The 18,628-nt window shown below is 37.4% G+C and overlaps 1 protein-coding gene and 1 pseudogene across 1 annotated transcript in view; both read right to left on the bottom strand.

Moving 5' to 3' along the window:
* LOC107697408 (spartin-like) overlaps positions 1-1,279 on the bottom strand; it is a 6,984-nt gene extending 5,705 nt beyond the window's left edge. The window contains exon 1 of the mRNA XM_016498174.1: positions 278-1,279. Coding sequence (XP_016353660.1) covers positions 278-994 — 717 coding nt within the window. The 5' untranslated portion in view covers positions 995-1,279. The remainder of the gene's footprint in view (positions 1-277) is intronic.
* Positions 1,280-1,852: 573 nt separating this feature from the next.
* LOC107697396 (cyclin-A1-like) lies at positions 1,853-5,550 on the bottom strand (annotated as a pseudogene).
* Positions 5,551-18,628: the final 13,078 nt, after the last annotated feature.

The following is an 18,628-nucleotide window of genomic DNA, read 5'->3' on the forward strand; positions in this document are numbered from 1 at the left end:
ACTCATTCCCGTATCTCAGGGAACCGAGGTTACGCTAGTAACCGAGTACGGTTTTTTTTTTTTTTTTTTTTAATTCCAATATTTATGTTTTAGTAAATATTAGTAATTTTAGTACTTCAGCTTTAACAATTTACTTTTCACCCAAGACAACAAGTTTTTCGTGTAATAGCCTCTTTATATTTCATTTCAACTTATTTCAATTATCAAAAATGATTTAGGAGACAACGACAACAACACATTCATAAATATACAAATATTATCCAAACACAATATTTACCTGTAGGTAGGCTGGGGCATAGCCGGTACCACTGTTCTGGCTGTTGTATATGATTATTCGTAGGTACCCTGGATAAGAAGGGGCGCTGACTTGACCCTCAGCAGAAACGAAGAACATCTGCACCCCGCTAGGCAAGAACAAAGTCTCCATGCCAGCCTCTCTGAGATTGACTGGGGCAAACGCCTGGCGGTGAGGTGTCCGGTTTGGAGCAGCTTGAAATGGCCCGTTGCCTCCATGGGAGAGTGACAGCTGCCCTTCAGTTGGTTGTGGAGTGTAGGCTGGTGGAAGTTCAGCGGGTACAGTGAAGCCCGCCGTAGGGGAGGCAGGATGAGCAGAGGCCCCCCCTGAAGCTGAGAGAGGTGTTCTGGTGATAACTATTGGCTGGGGGTCCTGGAGGACAGGAACGGTCGGATAAAGGCGCTGACCCGAGTTCGCTGTGGACTCCAGCACCCCTAGACGATCAGTGATGGTGCTCAGAGTCTCGTTCATCCTCAGCTGCGTCTGTCGCGCGAAGTCCCAGTAGCGCCCGACGCAGCGCTCACCGTGGGTGTTCACCTCTAGCCCTCTGAGAAGATGCCGCCTGCCCAGTTTGTACAGAAGAAGCGCTTGGTCCTTATTCCCCACCTCGTCATACTGAAGCCCTGAGTTCAGACACTGCAGCGCTTTCTCATAGTTCTCACGAATGGTGCGGATTTCAGCCGGTTCTGATGACTCCATTACCGTGCCAGAACACGCAAAATGTAGGCTATAACCCTTCTAAAACGAAAAAAAGTTAAATTTGAAATGTACAAAAAGGGTGGCAGTTTTGGCGGCGTGCGCTTAAAATAGTAATGAAGAGATTTTTCCCATGAAGTCACTTAGCGAAATTATGTAGCATAATCACCAAGCAGGTTCAACCAGATTACGAAAAAAACAAAATTCTTAAACGCTTCTGGTCACTGACGCTCTGCTGATGTTAAAAGTTGCACTTAAAGTCAACCCGAATAGGGCTCTGTTCGTCTCCGTTCATACCCAAAACGATTTTAGCGCCTACATCGGAGTTAAAGACAAACTTGAATATAGAGAGGGTGGTGTTAAACTGCACTGCAATGACCCTTAGTAGGAGTGCGCGATGGACCACCTGCGCGGTTTCGATCGCTTATGTTTGCTGCCACTTAACATGGCTTATGCGTTATGAAATATGTTCCCATACATATAAACTGGATTGACAACAAACAAGTTCTCTTTCGTAAAATGAGACGCGAGACAGAGCGAACGGCAGAGGTCGTCGTGCACCATAAAATCAAATTAGGACTAGGCAGAAACAGATTTTACAACGGAAGCAATGCAACTTGTTTCGTTTATTGAAATTCAGTTGTGTACATGATTTTGCACATAGCATATAAGTAAAATACATGGTATACCCGAAAAAGAGACCCTAAAAAAGGAAAGAAAGTGGTACAAAACAATTAGCTCATTTCATATCCCTGTTGAAAAAACCAGCATATGCTGGTTAGGTATGTTTTGACGCTGGGATGCTGGTTTAAGCTGGTCCTTTGCTGGTTAAACATACCTAACCAGCATATGCTGTTTTTTTTCAACAGGGATACCAATATGGGAGAACACAGCCTCCAGACCAACAGCATGTTGGATTTACAAAGAAACAAGTCACAATATTGCTGACTACTTAATAGTCTTAAGCAACCTATGATAAATCACATTATGAAGTTTAAAAGCCACATTTAAAAAAGCAATCATTCAATATTTACAATAGACTTAAGCGCTGCAGTTCATTTATTGGCCAGGTCACCAAAACATCAAGGGGGAGGCAGTGACTCCACAGGTTCAAGCAGGGACACTCCACAATATCTGAAAGCCCAGATCAGGCATTAGGAAGAGGGTAGAATCCAAAACACCCACATTACAAATGCCTGCTTACTTTGCACTCTTGTATTTCTCCTGGATTGCCTGTTGGGGGCGACCTGCAGCCCCTAGATCAGGGCTGTCCAAACTCGGTCCTGGAGGGCCAGTGTCCTGCAGAGTTTAGCTCCAGTTTGCCTCAACACACCTGACTGGAAGTTTCTATGCCTAGTAAGAGCTTGATTAGCTGGTTCAGGTGTGTTTAATTAGGGGTGGAGCTAAACTCTGCAGGACACCGGCCCTCCAGGACCGAGTTTGGACAGCCCTGCCCTAGATGGAGCTTATGAAGTTCCTTCAAACACGGGCTGATCACTGCCAGCGAGTAACCAGTGAAGGCATACAGGTTTTCAGGCTGCCAAAAACTCACACCCAACAGCTCAATTTGTCTCACAAGTATTTGGGGGTTTATACCAAAACTACACACCTGTCTATAGTTCTGGAAGCATTAAAGGACTTGATTGGCTCATCCAAATAAGACAGTTACAGTAAAAAGGTTGGACTCACCCAAAAAAAAAAAAAAACACCCCATTTAGAGTGCAATTGGCCAGACAAAAATGCAGCTGCAGCAGTCTTGGAAGGTAGATACTGCACAAAGGGATCCACCTCAAGCAAGCTCAACTCTGAAAGATACTGTTGGGGCAGAGAGAGAAAAGAATCGATATCCAATTCAGAGGAGAAGTTTCACAAAATGAAACACTCACCAAAGCAAGGTTTACAGTCCTGACACAGATATGCTCCACTTAAGTGTACTGCATCAAAAACTGGTGAACTGTGGGTGCAGTCAGGTCAAAAACCAGCACTCGGAGCAGGTGCTGCTCCATCCGAAGCAGCTGTTTCTTTGTGTAGGTGTCATCTGTGATGTACACAAACTCATCCACTTCCGGAGGACACACCTCCTCGTATTACCTAATCAGCAACACACCAGGTCGTTACATTAGTAGGTAACAAACTTGATAATAGCTCATCACCACTTACACAGCCAGGAGTACGGCAGCTGTTCCCACAAGCTGCAATTTTACTCTCAGGACAGGCATGCACGAAAGGAAGCGGTCCAAGTAATTGACAGCCAAGTAGAGCGTCTCCGAGCACAACTTGTATTCCTCACCGACCTCAACCAGCCAGTCAACAAGGATGATCCTCATACCGTTGGTTATGTCAGGCTGCTTTCTCATATAACCAGGCTTCGGCCTGTATTTAACCTGAGAGATGCAGTGCATTACAGATACAGGGCTACTCGAGAGACCGTCTAAAAACTAAATATACCAACTTCACATTCACTCAAATATCGGTGGATGTCCTCAGCATATTCTACACACAGGATATCCTCAGGGGAAGCGTCCTCCTCTGGCAATGACAGCATGGAAGAATCCATGCAAGACCCTAAATATTTTAGGAAGTATAAAGTCTTAAGCCTCAGTCACAAGGAATCTGAACTGCAATTGATGAAGTGTCTTTTAGTTTGATGTTTTTAATGTGAATAAACAACCATACAGCCTTAAAATGCTATGATAGATGGGTGCATAAAAAACCCCCCACTATTGCAGTTGTATAGAAAGTGAAGAAAAGTAGAGACACTTACAAAAACTATACTATTGTAGTTGCATAAGTAGTTGAGATTAAAATTAGACAATGTCTTAAAGCTGTGATTGTTATAAATATAAAGAGATTGAAAACCCAGTTAAAATTAAGTGGAAAAAAAAACAAAAGACCGTTACATAATTAGTTAAACTTAAAAACAAACTACTGTAGTTCCACACGTCTTAAAGCTGGCAGTGTTAGATAAAACATTAAATATAAGTAAAGCAATGCAGAGAATTACATAAAGTTGGTGTAGTTGTACACAAATATTACAGACACTTTAAAGTGGTGACTGATTCATTTTAAAAGTTTTATGATTTTTAAAAAAACAATTACAGCTGTAAAACAAATAGTTTATTTTACTTTTAATATTTACGCACCCTCTCTTATGGACTTCATCTTTCAGCATACCTGAACCAAGATCTTGGACAGCATCATCTAAAAGCAGAAGCTCTGAAGGCAGCAAGAAGTTAAGAATGAGGGTGATTTAGCTGACGGCACAATACTGACTGGTTCAACCACGTGATCAAGTGTAGCACTCGATGTGCTGACGTCACGGGTAAATGAATCTCGAAAAGCTTGCTCATAGTTGGATGAAACCAGTGGTGTAGTCTAGTTTTTTGTAGTGGGTATACTCTGATTGATTCCCCCTCCCCCCAGTATGTAACATACTGTTATACTATTTAAACTTATTCTTTGAGACCAATAATTTTCAACTGTACTGTATCCTCCTAGGGCTTTAATGCTACAGGCACCAAACTCGCCAGAGACCTTGGACCTGATCTGTAGTTTGTTTCTATATCTTTTCTAACTGATGGGACTTGCTGTTTTCATATAAATAATTATCGAAAATCAAATAATTCCCATAGGCTTGCATTGGCTGAGCAAAAATGCCCTCTCTAGAGGACAACTTCAGTCCACTAGAGAGAGCCACAGGATAAGAAATCTTTCAACTCCCCTCATTTACTTTCGTTTTCAGTCAGTTAAATTTACAAATAATTGCACACTTTTCCTTATGCTGCCAAGCAAAGCTAACATATGTGATCATGACCAGATCAGGTGACTATCTGATGTCCAGAGGCCAGTGTGAAAGACGTTCGGGACATTTGACTGATCTGTCACTGCTCCTATGGGGCCACTGGTGCGTCCTCATGCAACAATCATTTGCACGTTTTTTAAGCCTTACCAATTAAAACATTCAAGCGATTCCTGTCATCTGCTGCAGCTGAAGCATCAGCAGCTTCAGGGGCAGGCTTACGAAAACGCTTAAAGAGTGTAGTTTGAGTTTGCTTTCGTTTCATATCTCCTTTAGTGAGTCACATTCAATTCTGCACAAAAGTTGCGCAATAGCACTGTCATCAACAGAAACATGGCGTGATTTTCAAAAAGTCGGTGCTTCGCAACACAGACGGGGTGAATTTATGAATGAACGTGTGAAAGTTCTGTGACAAAACGATGTTGTTTTACATATCCTCTTGCTTTAAGTGGGTATACGGAAATCCTTGACCTTTCTTAGTGGGTATACGGCGTATACCTGCGTATCACGTAGACGACACCACTGGATGAAACCTAATTAAGAGACAAAAACGTCACTTTCTTACACTCTTGACTTGGAGTAGCATTGTAAGCACTTGGCACTAACCTGACCAAACACTCGGTTATGCTGATCATTTTCGGTCAAAACACAGAGCACAACCCTTTGGCCGGGCTTGTGAGCACGTAGGCCATCTGCTCTTCCCAGACCCATTAGGGTTTTCCTGATGACTGGAAAGAGGAGCGAAGCCACAGGAAGCCATTTTATCTGCTAAAAATTAGTCAATTTAAGGTCAATTCAAATTATGAACAACTACTCGAATACGACTTCAAAGACATAAAAAAAACCCCGTTCAAAACAAATCTTTTCTTGCATTAAACTCAGTACTTTGACACTGATTAGCTGGCTAACTCTTTTATACGAGCACGTCGATATTCATGACCAATTGACATGAGGTTAGTTAACACAGTTGACTTAATTGAGATCTGCTACGCTTTCCAGTTGTTGCAAATAAATGCTAATTAAACTCGCAGCAATAGGTGATTGTCTTCAGAAACAAGAAATGGCAGAAAATGGAAGAAGGAAATAACATTTAAGATATTCTTAGAGAACAAGGGATGGAAAGAAACAGACTCAAAGCTTGTTTATATTTCTTGAAAATACTGGATTAATAAGAAGAATTTAGAAACGAAAAGACAACCCTTTGTGTTTTTTTTTTCTTTTCTATGTCCCTTTACACACTCCTGTACAGTAGGTGGCAATATGCAATACTTACAAGTTGCAAAAGCCAAGAAAAAAGAAGAAGAAGAAGAAGAAGTCTTAAGAAACATTTTTTGTTATGCTGGTTGAAAGTCTCTTCACATCACGATAGCAATCATTAAGTTAATGTTCGTCCAATCAAAACGCTCGGTCCGAGCGTTTTAACTGGCTTTCCTACCTGCCTGTCAACGTATGTATTAGCATACCTCTGCGCACCCTGTTCATGCAGACAGGATACGTCATCAGTGCGTTCATGCACGCTGTGCAGACAGAGCAGAGAATGGCCGACAAACATCAACAACCCGATCTTCCTTCCTGGTATTGTAGTACTTTTAAAGTTTTCTCACCGGTGAATGACACATGATGTAGCCCATCGGTTCCCAATTCCAGTCCTCGCGTTCCCCCGCTCTGCATATTTTGCATGTCTCGCTTAGTTAACACACCTGATTCAGATAACCAGCTCGTTAGAAGTGAGCTACGTGCATGAACTGTGTTCCGATCGATATGATCCCTACACAGTGTTCATTGCTCCCTATACTCCCTGAGCAGGGGAAATCCGTTGAAGTTTACTTCACTTCAGAACATTCATTCGCGGATTTGTGCTGCGCAGCGTCTAAACACACATCACACTCACACACACACACGTCTTCACATCCAGTGCGAGGACTGGAATTGGGACCCGCTGATGTAGTCTATTGTAGTAATGTTGTCTCTGGTATTCTGGTCTGTGAGCATATATGCGTTCAGGGGGTGTGGCTTTGGACGGCAATTGCAGGGAGGGTGGGACGTTCGCTTTCAGTGCTATCAGGCTAAAGTTAGCATTTTCCAAGATCTCCTACAGCACCTTTAAGGTATCGTCACGTGGCAACAACCATGGAAACAGAGTACTACGTTTCTATGCTGTTCAGAGGCAGTATTAATTAGTTGACAAATAACATGTCATTAACATTCATTTTTTTAATGTCAACAACATAAATTTTTTTTTGATGCAAACACTTTTAGAATTTATAAACTGGTTTTTATAAACTACTGGCATTTTGAACTTTTAGATTAAGACATTTAAAACACTTAAACACATTTTCACTATTTAGGGCTTACTTTGTTTTCTTCACACATCAAGTATCATATTTCTAAATATCTAAATTTATTTGTTGTTTTTTTAAACACACAAAGTCATTTTTATTTCACTCTGTTTAGATCATAGTCTTAAACATGTCAGAATTCATATTTTTAATGATGGATTTTCATAGTTTGGCTCTGGGACAAAAGTTCAACAGAAAACTATAGCCTACATAAAAAGGTACTTCAAAAGTAGTCAAATAAATGATGAAAGCATGGAGCTTTAACAGGAAAGTTTTAATGTGTCCTACATATTACAAAAAGCAGAAATCTGTTTTAATAAAAAACCAACCCCTGGGACATAAAAGTGCCCAAAGTTGCGGAAACATCCGTTTATATCTAAGTGTATATTTTAGATGCTGTAACTTTTTTGTTGACTATATGTAATCACCCTTTAGTTTTTTGTAGCTCCCTTTATGGTCCTGCAGTGCAACAAATGGATTTTTAAGTAGAAATATTCCAAGTAGTCTCTAGATTTGTATTAGGTCACACAAACAGCCTGTATAATAATTTTAAGAATTAAGAAAGATAGTAAGAGAAATATAGCAGTATATCACACTGCAGTACACAGTTGTCACTGCTTGACATTTCATATCACCAACCCAGATTCAAAGCTGAGAAAGGTTGTCGATGTGCTGCTCATATTGAGAATGTTTAAGGATGTTTACACCAGCATGGGCTCTCATTTAAGTCTGAGTCCTGCAAAGACCGCTCTCAATATGGACTCAGGATTCACTGCATGGGCCTTGACCGGGGACTTCGTAAGAATTGAGATTCTCTGCAGGTCTCACACTACAAAGCCTCTATAAATCTAATTAAAGATCTCTGTACAATAAAAAACAGCAGAGCTGAATTCAATATCTCAAGCACAAGATCACATAGAAAGAACCCTGACATGTTTGTAGCACAAACACAAACAGAGAATTTATTGCAAATTTCAACACATATCAGGAAAACTGCTTACTCCATTTCAAGTGACAATATACAAAGTAGTTACGGACTGAATGTCTATACAATCATTTGTGATTTACAGAGTATAAGAAGAACTATTCCTGTCTCTACATGGCCAAAACAGGCTCTGTCTGGAACGGATGAATTCTTCCTTACCGTCCCTGGTGCTGTTCTTTTCTCTTTGTCTGGCAGAAAGAGAAATTTCAACAATAACAGAGTGCTGACAGCCAGGGTAATCTGTGCTGCAGAGCAAGATTGAGACTGCTGATATCGAAATCAGGTGGTGTGGGTATAAACAAACATCAGGACATGTTATAGCAAATCCAGAGCTGTAAATTAAGTTTGTGCTTACTATAGTTCAGGAGGATATAAACTTGAGGATTCTTCTCCCTCGCAAGTAAACCCATGACATCAACACTAGAAAATTCAGAGAATGCAGTATGAACACTCACGGTACTGACGTATGTTAGCGTACTTGGAGTTCTGACGTGTGTTGGCCTAAGATCAGCATTTGTATAAGGAATCACCCTGAAACATAGTTAGGAAGTGAGTTATTTGATCACATATATGTATGTACATTGTCTAAATTTTGGGATGAGGAGTTCTGTATGCTGTGTAAGGCAGATTGAACTGGGTTCCTTGCCATTCGATTATCTTGATGTATTGCAGCAGACAATGTGCCGGCAGCTGAGCTATAGCGTTAAATTTCCAGTTCTCATATATGCTGAGAACTGTCGATGCCAGTTTGTAGCTAAGTTCAAATGGTGCCAAAAGTGTGCAGGCAGATATGATGGAGTTTCACATATTTCTGTAGCTCATCTGGCAAAGCATGGCGTTAGTTGCTTTGGTTAAAGTTATATGCATACCTGTAAATGCTGGGAAAAAGAAACAAATGAATTTTGTAGGTCTACAACTTCTAGGAGGAAAAGAAGACCCAATATTTACTTAACTGAAGTTTTTAAATGAAATTAAATTTGAACATACTGCTGTTTTTATCTACATTTTCATCCAAAGTGAACATTTTCTGAACATGCATGTCTGTATGACACTTAAATTTAATAAAATTCAATCAAACTAAATTAAATTAGAATGTATCTTTCTAGCTATTTTTAGTCATTCTGTATCCATCTGTTCATAAATGTTGAAATTTGAGACAGATTAAATATACACTGTTCTATTGAATGGTTTGTAGATCTACAACTTCTCTAAGAAAAAGACCATTTTAATTTACTTAAATTGATGTTTTAAATTAATTGTACAAGAAATAAAATTAAACTGGAACATATAATTACTGCTATTTTTTAAATCTATATATTTGTCCATAAATGTAAATTCCTGAACATCTATCTATCTGTATGCCATTTAAATTCACTTTTATTAAGTTAGTTAAATTAAAATAGGATCATATCATTATTGCTACTTTTAGTCTGGTTTGTGTCCATGTCTTTGTCCATAAATGTTAAGAATTTAAGACAAATGATTACATAAATGTATCAACTGAATGTTTTGTAAACCTACAACTTCTCTAAGAAAGATACCTTTTAAAGTTTTTAATTAAATTAAATCAAAACTTATATTTATTGCTATTTTGTATCTCTATCTATGCCATACATTTCCTGAACATGTACATGCCTGTATGAAACTTCACTTAAATTGGGTTAAAATTTAAATAATATTGAAATAACATCCATAAATGTTGAAAATATGAGCCAAATTATTAAATATACATTTATCCATTAAATGTTCTGTACATTTATCAAAGAAGGCCCTTTTGATTGACTTAAATTACGTTTTTTAATTAAATTAAATTAAAATTAACTTATAATTATTGTTTTTTTTTCAGTGTTTTTTTGTCACTGTCACTGTCTATAAATGTAAATTTCCTGAACACGTACGTGTCTATATGACAGGGTGGGAGTTGCTTGGCCACTATAGAAGGTGATTCTGTCTGAGCTGTCAGAGAAATACAGAGACCCCTGAGACTTGGAATGCTATGCAAAGAGCATCATCTCAGCTGGGAAAAACTGGAAGACGGGAAATCGAAAGAGAGGAGAGTGTGCTCTCCATGGACTCTTCCTCTGACATGCTCCACTGTGTAAACCTTCCCATAGTGCCTAGAGAATTCCACAGAATAATCCTGATTGACACACTGCTGTTGTCTGCCACAAAGCTTCTTCAAACCTGACATTCTTGTCAAAACCAGTAGAGCAGACTCGGGGTGAGTGGATGATTCATTATCAATGCGACCCATTCCCCCTGAAGTCAGCACAGTCTAATGAAAACGCTTCAGGCGGCCTTGCTGTCGAATGCCGTGTGTTAACATTCGACCTACTTGTGCAATGGAAATAAATGCACCAATGGGCTGAATCGCCTACATCAGGGGAATAAGAAACCTTCTCTGATTTTTACAGTTTTATGGATTAGATGGATTAGAGGAAAAATCAGCCAAGGCACTGTTCTTATCAAAATCCAACAGCATTCTCTCGTGTGCCTCAGCGCTGGCATTAGCTGGAGCAATTATAAAGACCCAAAAGACAGGATCAGACACAGCAGGACTGACCAACGGTCCCCAGTGGGCATCTGAGCTGACAGTGGAACGCTGCCAATATATGTCTAGAGGCAGAAATTGCCCTCTAACTCCCGTCCTTGCACATTTTATGAGGAGAGCGAATACTTCGATGAATGTTAAAGAGGTATTTCAGCCAAAAACGAGCATTCGGTCATTATTATTCCAAACCCTCGTGTCGTATAACTTACTTTCTTCTGCGGAACACAAAAGATGTTTTAAAAAATGGAAAATGTTTTGTTCATACACTGTAAAAATGAGTGTTATTTTCCATTCCATATTTTTTTATAAATGTATACAATTTGAAACAAAAGGTTAACTACATTTATCTACTGATTTTTTTGTAGCTCTGTTGATTTTTTTTTTTTAAGTTGTAGATCTACAAAGAAAAAGATCTTCTTAATTCACTTAAATTAAGTTTCACATTTAATTGGAAACTTACAATTATTGCTATTATTATTGCAACAATTATTGCTTTTAGTTGTTTTTTATATCTATATTTGTCCAAACATGTAAATTGCCTGAGCATTTACATGTCTGTATAACACTTACATTAACTTATAAGTTAGTTCAATTAAAATAAATAAAATTAAATAGAAACATAGAAAACCATTATTGCTTTGTCTTTTTGTATCCATATCTTTGCGGTTAAAAAATAAATGCTGAAAATTTGAGACAAATTTTATAAATATACATTTATATATTTAATGTTTTGTAAATCTGTATCGGTAAAAAGCCTCTTTTTGTCCATTCACGTAAACAATTCAAAATGCCATAGTAAAAACCTGTTAATTGGTAAATGGTAAGTTCTTATAAATTATGTACATTAAGGTTTTATGCTGTATCTTATGTTGTTAAATTTATGTTTATTGTATTATATTAGTGTAATTTTGTTAGTGTTACCATGATGGTGTTTTGTATTTGTGTTCATGACACTGTGCACCCTCTACATATTTTTTTTTTACTTTAAATTTAAGTTTAAACCATAAAACCCAAAATAACCACAGCTGATGTCTTTTTACAGTAAATTTCACAGATTTTTTTTACTGTGTACTGTGAAAGTCAATTGTGGATCAGTGTTGTTTTGGACCCTATTGACCTGCATGGACAAAAATAGTTGAATGACAAGTTTGGAACGACTAAATGATGACTGAACGACTGAATGAATTTCATGTTTTGGTGAACTGTCCCTTTAATAGGAACAGAGGGTTTTCTACTGGTTCAAGATGAATCACTGATGATCAATAAGTTAGAATGCAAGCCTTCATTATTACTGAAACAGAATTCCCATTCATGATATAAAATAATAGACGCGAGCTGCGCCAGACAGTCATGCTTTGCTTTGCGTCGATCCATAATCTGTGTTCCGTGTCTTTAGTGCACAGAGCAGAAGAGATAAGATCTTCCCAGGAGGCATGACACCTCGCTTCTATTGACATGCATGGCTCTGCTCCATCCATATGCCAGTCCGCACCAGACTCTCTGTAGACAGACAGACGTGTCTATTTAAAAAAATGCTTTGGTGATAAAATTAGAAATGGCCAGGGCTTTCTTTTCATTTTTCATTCTCAATTTTTCATATAAAAACAGTCTCTGCCACCTGAAGAATATGTTCAAATGTGACATCTGACTGACATACACTCTTAAAAATAAAGGTTCTTTATTGACATCTATGTGATCCATGAAGAACCTTTAACATCTATGGAACCCTTCCATTCCACAAAGGGTTATTTATAGTAGAAAAAGGGTTATTTTGATTTTTAAATGTTCTTCATACTAAGAAAAATGGCTATTTTAAAAACTGTTCATGGAAAGTTTTGTTGGGGACCAAAAATGGTTCTTCAACATTCTTAAAGGTTCCAAAAGGAGGTTTTCACAGCAACTCCCAAGAAGAACCATTTTGGTTCCCCAAAGAACCTTTCAGTGAACAGTTCTTAAAAAAACATATTTTTCTTAGTGTGAAGAACATTTCAAAACTCTTTTCCACTGTATCAACTATAGAGAGCCCATTTTCTTTTGGAATTAAAAGGTTCCATAGATGTTAAAAGTTCTTCAGGGTATCATGCCAATAAAAAACTTTATCTAGGAGTCTATGGCATTACTGCGAAATCCCTTTTTGGAACTTTTTTAAACCTTTATTTGTGTAAAACAAGATTATGCTGGACTGAATTGAACAAAAACCCTCATGCTTCTATTACAATGCAGTATAGTCCTTTTTGTACAATATATGAGCCCAGCAATAGGTCTCATTCAGTGTTCATTACATCTGAGAGTAAAGCCACAACGACAGCTACACGAGAGGCCTCTCGGCTTATGATGCTGATGAGAGATTAGTTTTGACGGATATGAATGACTGAGCACGGCACCATGGGAGAAGACAAACAGACCCTGCCTGGGCGAAGCCTGTCGTCAAGAGTCTGAGCTGCTGAGCTGAGTAATATCACTAAGATAATCAAATCCCAATTAAAGCAAGAACGATGGTATCATCATGTGAGACATCCTTTTTGGTTTTAATTGAAACATAAATCAGCTGCTAAAGAAAGTGAGAAGACGTCAGTGGAGATGAGGGGGGAACGAGAAAGTGAGAGAGATGATAGGAATGAAACGGTGAGGGAGGGGGAATTCAGAGTACCACAGCTGGACAGTCGATATCCAGCCCACTGTTGAGAAGCAGCTCTCCAGACCCAACGCATTCAGAAACACTGCTTCCTCCTCTGCTCTCAATACAAACATAAGTAGCATCTATTTAAGCGTGTGCTATAGCTCAAGGAATCCCATGAGGAATTCACTCCAGGACCCTGAGATGAGCACGACGGATAGCTGTGTGATTTAGTGCTGACGTTTGTTTTTTTTTGCATCAAAAAGGTCAGTATTTCTATATTATATTTATTAGAATTTACTCAGAAAAAAAGATAAAAGCTGGTGTTATTTTCAATTTGAATGTTAAAAAACTAAACTGTTCTTAAATATCCAAACTGACTTAAATGTGTCATTTAATTGAAATTATCATTATGCTAAGTGATTTAAAAAGATGTGTCTGCTTCTAGTAAGTGATATCGGACCATCATCATCAGGTATTCCAGTCAGTCTCAAATCTCCTTTTCTCCTCTCGCTGTATTTTGCCATCCCCCGCTCCCCTCATTCATTGACATCCTCTGTGGAGCTTTATGTTTGAGTCATTTTCTTAATAGCCACATTCTCCTTCCACAAGCTTCCCTAAACGAAATTCATAAACAGAGATTAGAGCCGCACACCTTAATGACCCGCTGAACTTCTGGAATTGCAGGCAAACCACAAAAGGGATCGAATGATTTATACTGCCGCAGGGATTCTCATCTCACTCATAAATTGAAAAGCTGGTGGGGGGAACGTTAAAGTTGACCGAGGAAACATCTAGGAAAATAAGTGTGATTTCCCGTTTGTTGCTGTCTTCTAGCACGTCTCTGCTGACGAATGCATCTCAGAAAAAAGGAAGTGGTCATTAATCATGACCCTTTATGAGACTCTAACCACAGGCTCTCAGGGCCCACTGTGGCTCAGACGACTGTAGTCCCATACAGTGAAGCTTAGGGGACTGAAATATGCCAGCAGACAAACAAATAGCAAGTTCTGTGTTGTGAGGTGAACCGCAGACTAAAAATACTTCACTTGTTTTGGCCAACATCTGTGTACAATTTTTAGGGTTCTTGAAAACAAATTCTGAACATCGTGAGAAACGTTACACCAGGGCTGTCCAAACTCGGTCCTGGAGGGCCGGTGTCCTGCAGAGTTTAGCTCCAACCCTAATTAAACACACCTGAACCAGCTAATCAAGCTCTTACTAGGCATAGAAACTTCCAGTCAGGTGTGTTGAGGCAAGTTGGTGCTAAACTCTGCAGGACCGTGTTTGGACAGCCGTGCATTACACTGATCTGCAGTATTGCAGCTCCTAAAATGTATTTGGTTTACAATAGGGTCTCAGTTGTTGGGATAGTCCACCCAAAAATGAACAAGGTTTGGAACAACTTGAGGATGAGTAAATGATGACAGAATTTTCATTTTTGGGTGAACTGTCCCTTTAAATGCATTAGTTATCTTCATTTTTCATTTCACTTTGCATTTTTCAATCTTAGTTCATGTAAATCTACTAATGCATTTTTAAATCACAAGTTTCTGCTGTGAACTAACATGAACAAACAATGAACAATGCATAACATTAACAAAGATTAATCAAAAATATATTGCATTCATTGAACATTAGCTAATGTTAATTATGTCAACAAATTAGATCTCACTGTAAAGTGTTACCATTATTTTGAATAATTAAAATTTAAACTATATAATTTAAACCTGTCAAATGAGCTTGTAAATATGAAAATTGTTTCTGCTCAAAGCTGAATGCATGTTGGTCTTGTATAAGCTCAGATTTTGAACGGCCACAAATAAACCAGCTTTGTAAAAAAACACATTTTTGATACCGACAGCCTGTCAAACAAATGATTTGGCATGTTGTTCTCTTTAAATTGGGAAACTCTGTGACATTTTCCTGCTCGGGTAGTACCTCTCAATCTATTATTCATGAGGTGCGAGTATGCAAGCTGTGTAAACAATTGACTGACCTTCTGTGTGCACCACTGGTGTGACCACCCCAAAGTCCTAATGGACCGGAGGTGGCCTATCAACAACACGCTCCAGCTTATGAGCCCACTGATATGCAGGTTGCCTGGATACAAAAAGCATAATTAAATGTGATTATCATCCTCTTCACATTCAATCTGAAGTATTTAAGTGATCTGGTTGTTGTTGTTTTTCGAAACCATACAAATCCAACATTCATCAAAGACAGAGATCAGATAAGGAAACAGTTAGCTGTGTGTCAGTGAACACTGGTGGCTTGACGTAAAATATGACTGGCCTGTCAGATTAATAAAATTATGACAATATTCTCATCATGATGATGCATTGATCAAGAAGTGGAAGGCAACAACAAAGCAAACTTTGGAAAATGTCTTGAAAAAAGTCTTTAGGAGCTGTAAGAAAAAATATTTTAATATCATTTTAATATATTACTAATGATATTATTATATTTTAATATAGCATAATAATTTGTATGCTATAATATATAGGTATAATATATGATTTAATTATAATATTAATTTATTATTATATTAAAATAATAACTAACTAACAATAATTGTAATATTTATGTATTATTAATTACATTTAATAAATATAATTTCATAAATTCATAATACACTTAATGCATTTTGGTTAGTTACTATTTATAATTTATTAAATATTTCATAAATGAAATAAGCATATTAAAATTTGAGCTAAAAAAATTCTCCAGTAGGCCATTTTCTGGGAATGGAATAACATTAATGTGTCCAATAATATTTTAAAATATCTTCTGGATGATCCCTGTATGATCTCATATGTTCAAATGCTTCTAATCCTAATATATTAAAATAATGTTTATATTATATATCATAATATATCGTAATATAATCTAAATTTATTTACATTTGAATATAATATTTAATTACAATATAATACAATATAAATTACGGTTTGTTGTTATTTACAATTTATGAAATACTTCACAAAGTAAAAATATTATGGATACTACAGTAGGCCATTAATGGGAATGTAACAACATTAATGTATCCAATAATATTTTAAAATATGATCTGCATGATCCAAATCATATGTTCACATGAGCGTAATCCCTGAGTTTTAAGTGAACAGTAATAATAGTAATAATTTAATTTACAAAACAGCAGACTAATAAAAAAAAAAATGTGACTGTAAATAATAATTTATCTATCCTATCTACCCAACAGATTCCCAAATCCACCAGATATGTCTGGGATGGATGGGTCGGTGGAGGAGATCAATGGTACGGAAGTGGACAGCGAGAGTTTCCTGAGGTTTAGCCCTACATCTGTTTCTACCGGGGCGGCCGCTGCATATGGACGGACTGCAAGTGTTTACGTCTACGTCTCCATCTTCCTCAGCTTGCTGCTTTTCCTCCTTACCCTGTTGATCATTGCTCTCCACAGGCTGAAGAACATCATATCCTCTAGTTCTTCATACCCAGAATGCGGCAGTGAGGCCGGGAGCTCCTTCACTAACATGGAGATCTGCAGCATTTCCTCACAGAGATCAACAGTGTCTTCGCTGTCCTGACAGCAGAGAAAGACAGATCGATTACACATGTCTGAAAGTTCTGATATTATAGAAGTTTAGAAATATTCTAGCAAGTAATTTGGTATATATAATTAAATATTTATCATTATTATCGGTGTCATTTTCATTAACATTATTTAGAGTAAATAATTCCACAAAACTTAAAATAAGTCACAGCCGATCCTGTATTGAAATAGACTGTATTGAAGCATTATCATGAAGGCTTTGTATGATTTTGGAAAAATATTAATGACTTGTGTATGTCAGTCACATGATGTACATAATGAACTGTAAATAGAAAAACTGTCATACTGACTCTGTCATACTGAAAATTATATCTGACTATATTACTACACTTTCATGACTTTAATTCACCATGCAAAAAAGTTACAGAACAGGAAAATCATCAGTAAAAAAATGTGTGGCACTATAATGAAAAGGAACAGCATACAGTGGATACTTTAGACACACTTATAAATGTATGAATTCCATTGCATTAGAAATAAAATATAGCAAACAGATCATAATAGACTTATTTTTTTAAAACTCATTTCTGCATGTACTCAAAGTGTTAAGGTGATTTTTATGAAGCCAGTTTTCCTCAAGTTCACACAGCTCACAGGTCCATTAACTATGGACTGGATCCAATAATGTTTGACAACCAGAAAATGTCCAAATACTTTCTGTAATTTTGAAAACAAAGAAAACATTAAATATTATATTATATTACAAATATATTATTCAAAACATATAATTTCAAACCTATACTTTTATATTTAACTGTCTTTTCAGAACAGAACAAAAGCCCATTTCTGCCACAAAAATATGAGACACTGAGTAAAAATGACAAGATAAAAAGATGAAATTATAGCATACTGTCATTATGACGTAAAAGATAAAATTATGACATAAAAAGACGAAATAATGCCAGAAAAAGTAAAAAATATGAGATAAAAGTCAAAATTATGACATACTAAGTTCACAAAAATTCAATTATGACACAAATTTGACTTTTCATGTTATTTTATCTCATAATTTAACTTTAGTATGTCATAATTTGGACTTTTATTTCATAAGTATTACATTTTATGTCACTGTTATGATTTGCCAAAACATTTTTGTGTGCTGGAAATGGGTTTCCATTATTAAACACATTAGAACTATTTGATATATTTAGATGCTTATCTACTTGATAGATACTATTCGCAAATGGACGATAGAATACAATATAGGCAAGACACAGTCTGCAATAAACAATACAGCAATCTGCGATCCAACACAGATAAATAATGAGAAGTCAGGGGCCCATAAAGTGAGTCTGAGGAGTGATATGGTTAGAATGTTTATTGAGCTGACAGCTGTTGGGAAGAAACAACAGCTGAAAGGTTTCAGTGATCTCAGCAGTTATGTGCTGGGTGAGATGGATCATTGGTGATGTCTTTAGCACGTATGTTGGTTGAACAGTAGCTTACCTGTACATGAGATCTGTACCTGTGATTTTGAGGCTTTATCGACGATGCATTCTACTTTGTTAGGGAGTCAGCATTGCCATACCGCTCAGTGATACGATGCCAATAATCTGCACAATGCACAATAATCTCTGATCTCCATAAACGGAGTAAAGGGTGTTGGCTGTTTTTTTTGTGCTATCATCAGCCATGTAGTCTGATATTTAGTTATCTAATGCAACGACATTCATATAGGCTATTAAAGTGTCTTCTACACGTGCAGATGCATTTAGGTCCAGTGTATTCGAGAATTCAGGTATTTGCATCGC

The sequence above is a fragment of the Sinocyclocheilus anshuiensis genome, unplaced genomic scaffold (genome assembly GCF_001515605.1).
Source record: "Sinocyclocheilus anshuiensis isolate Anshui unplaced genomic scaffold, SAMN03320099.WGS_v1.1 scaffold939, whole genome shotgun sequence".
NCBI classification, from domain to species: domain Eukaryota; kingdom Metazoa; phylum Chordata; class Actinopteri; order Cypriniformes; family Cyprinidae; genus Sinocyclocheilus; species Sinocyclocheilus anshuiensis.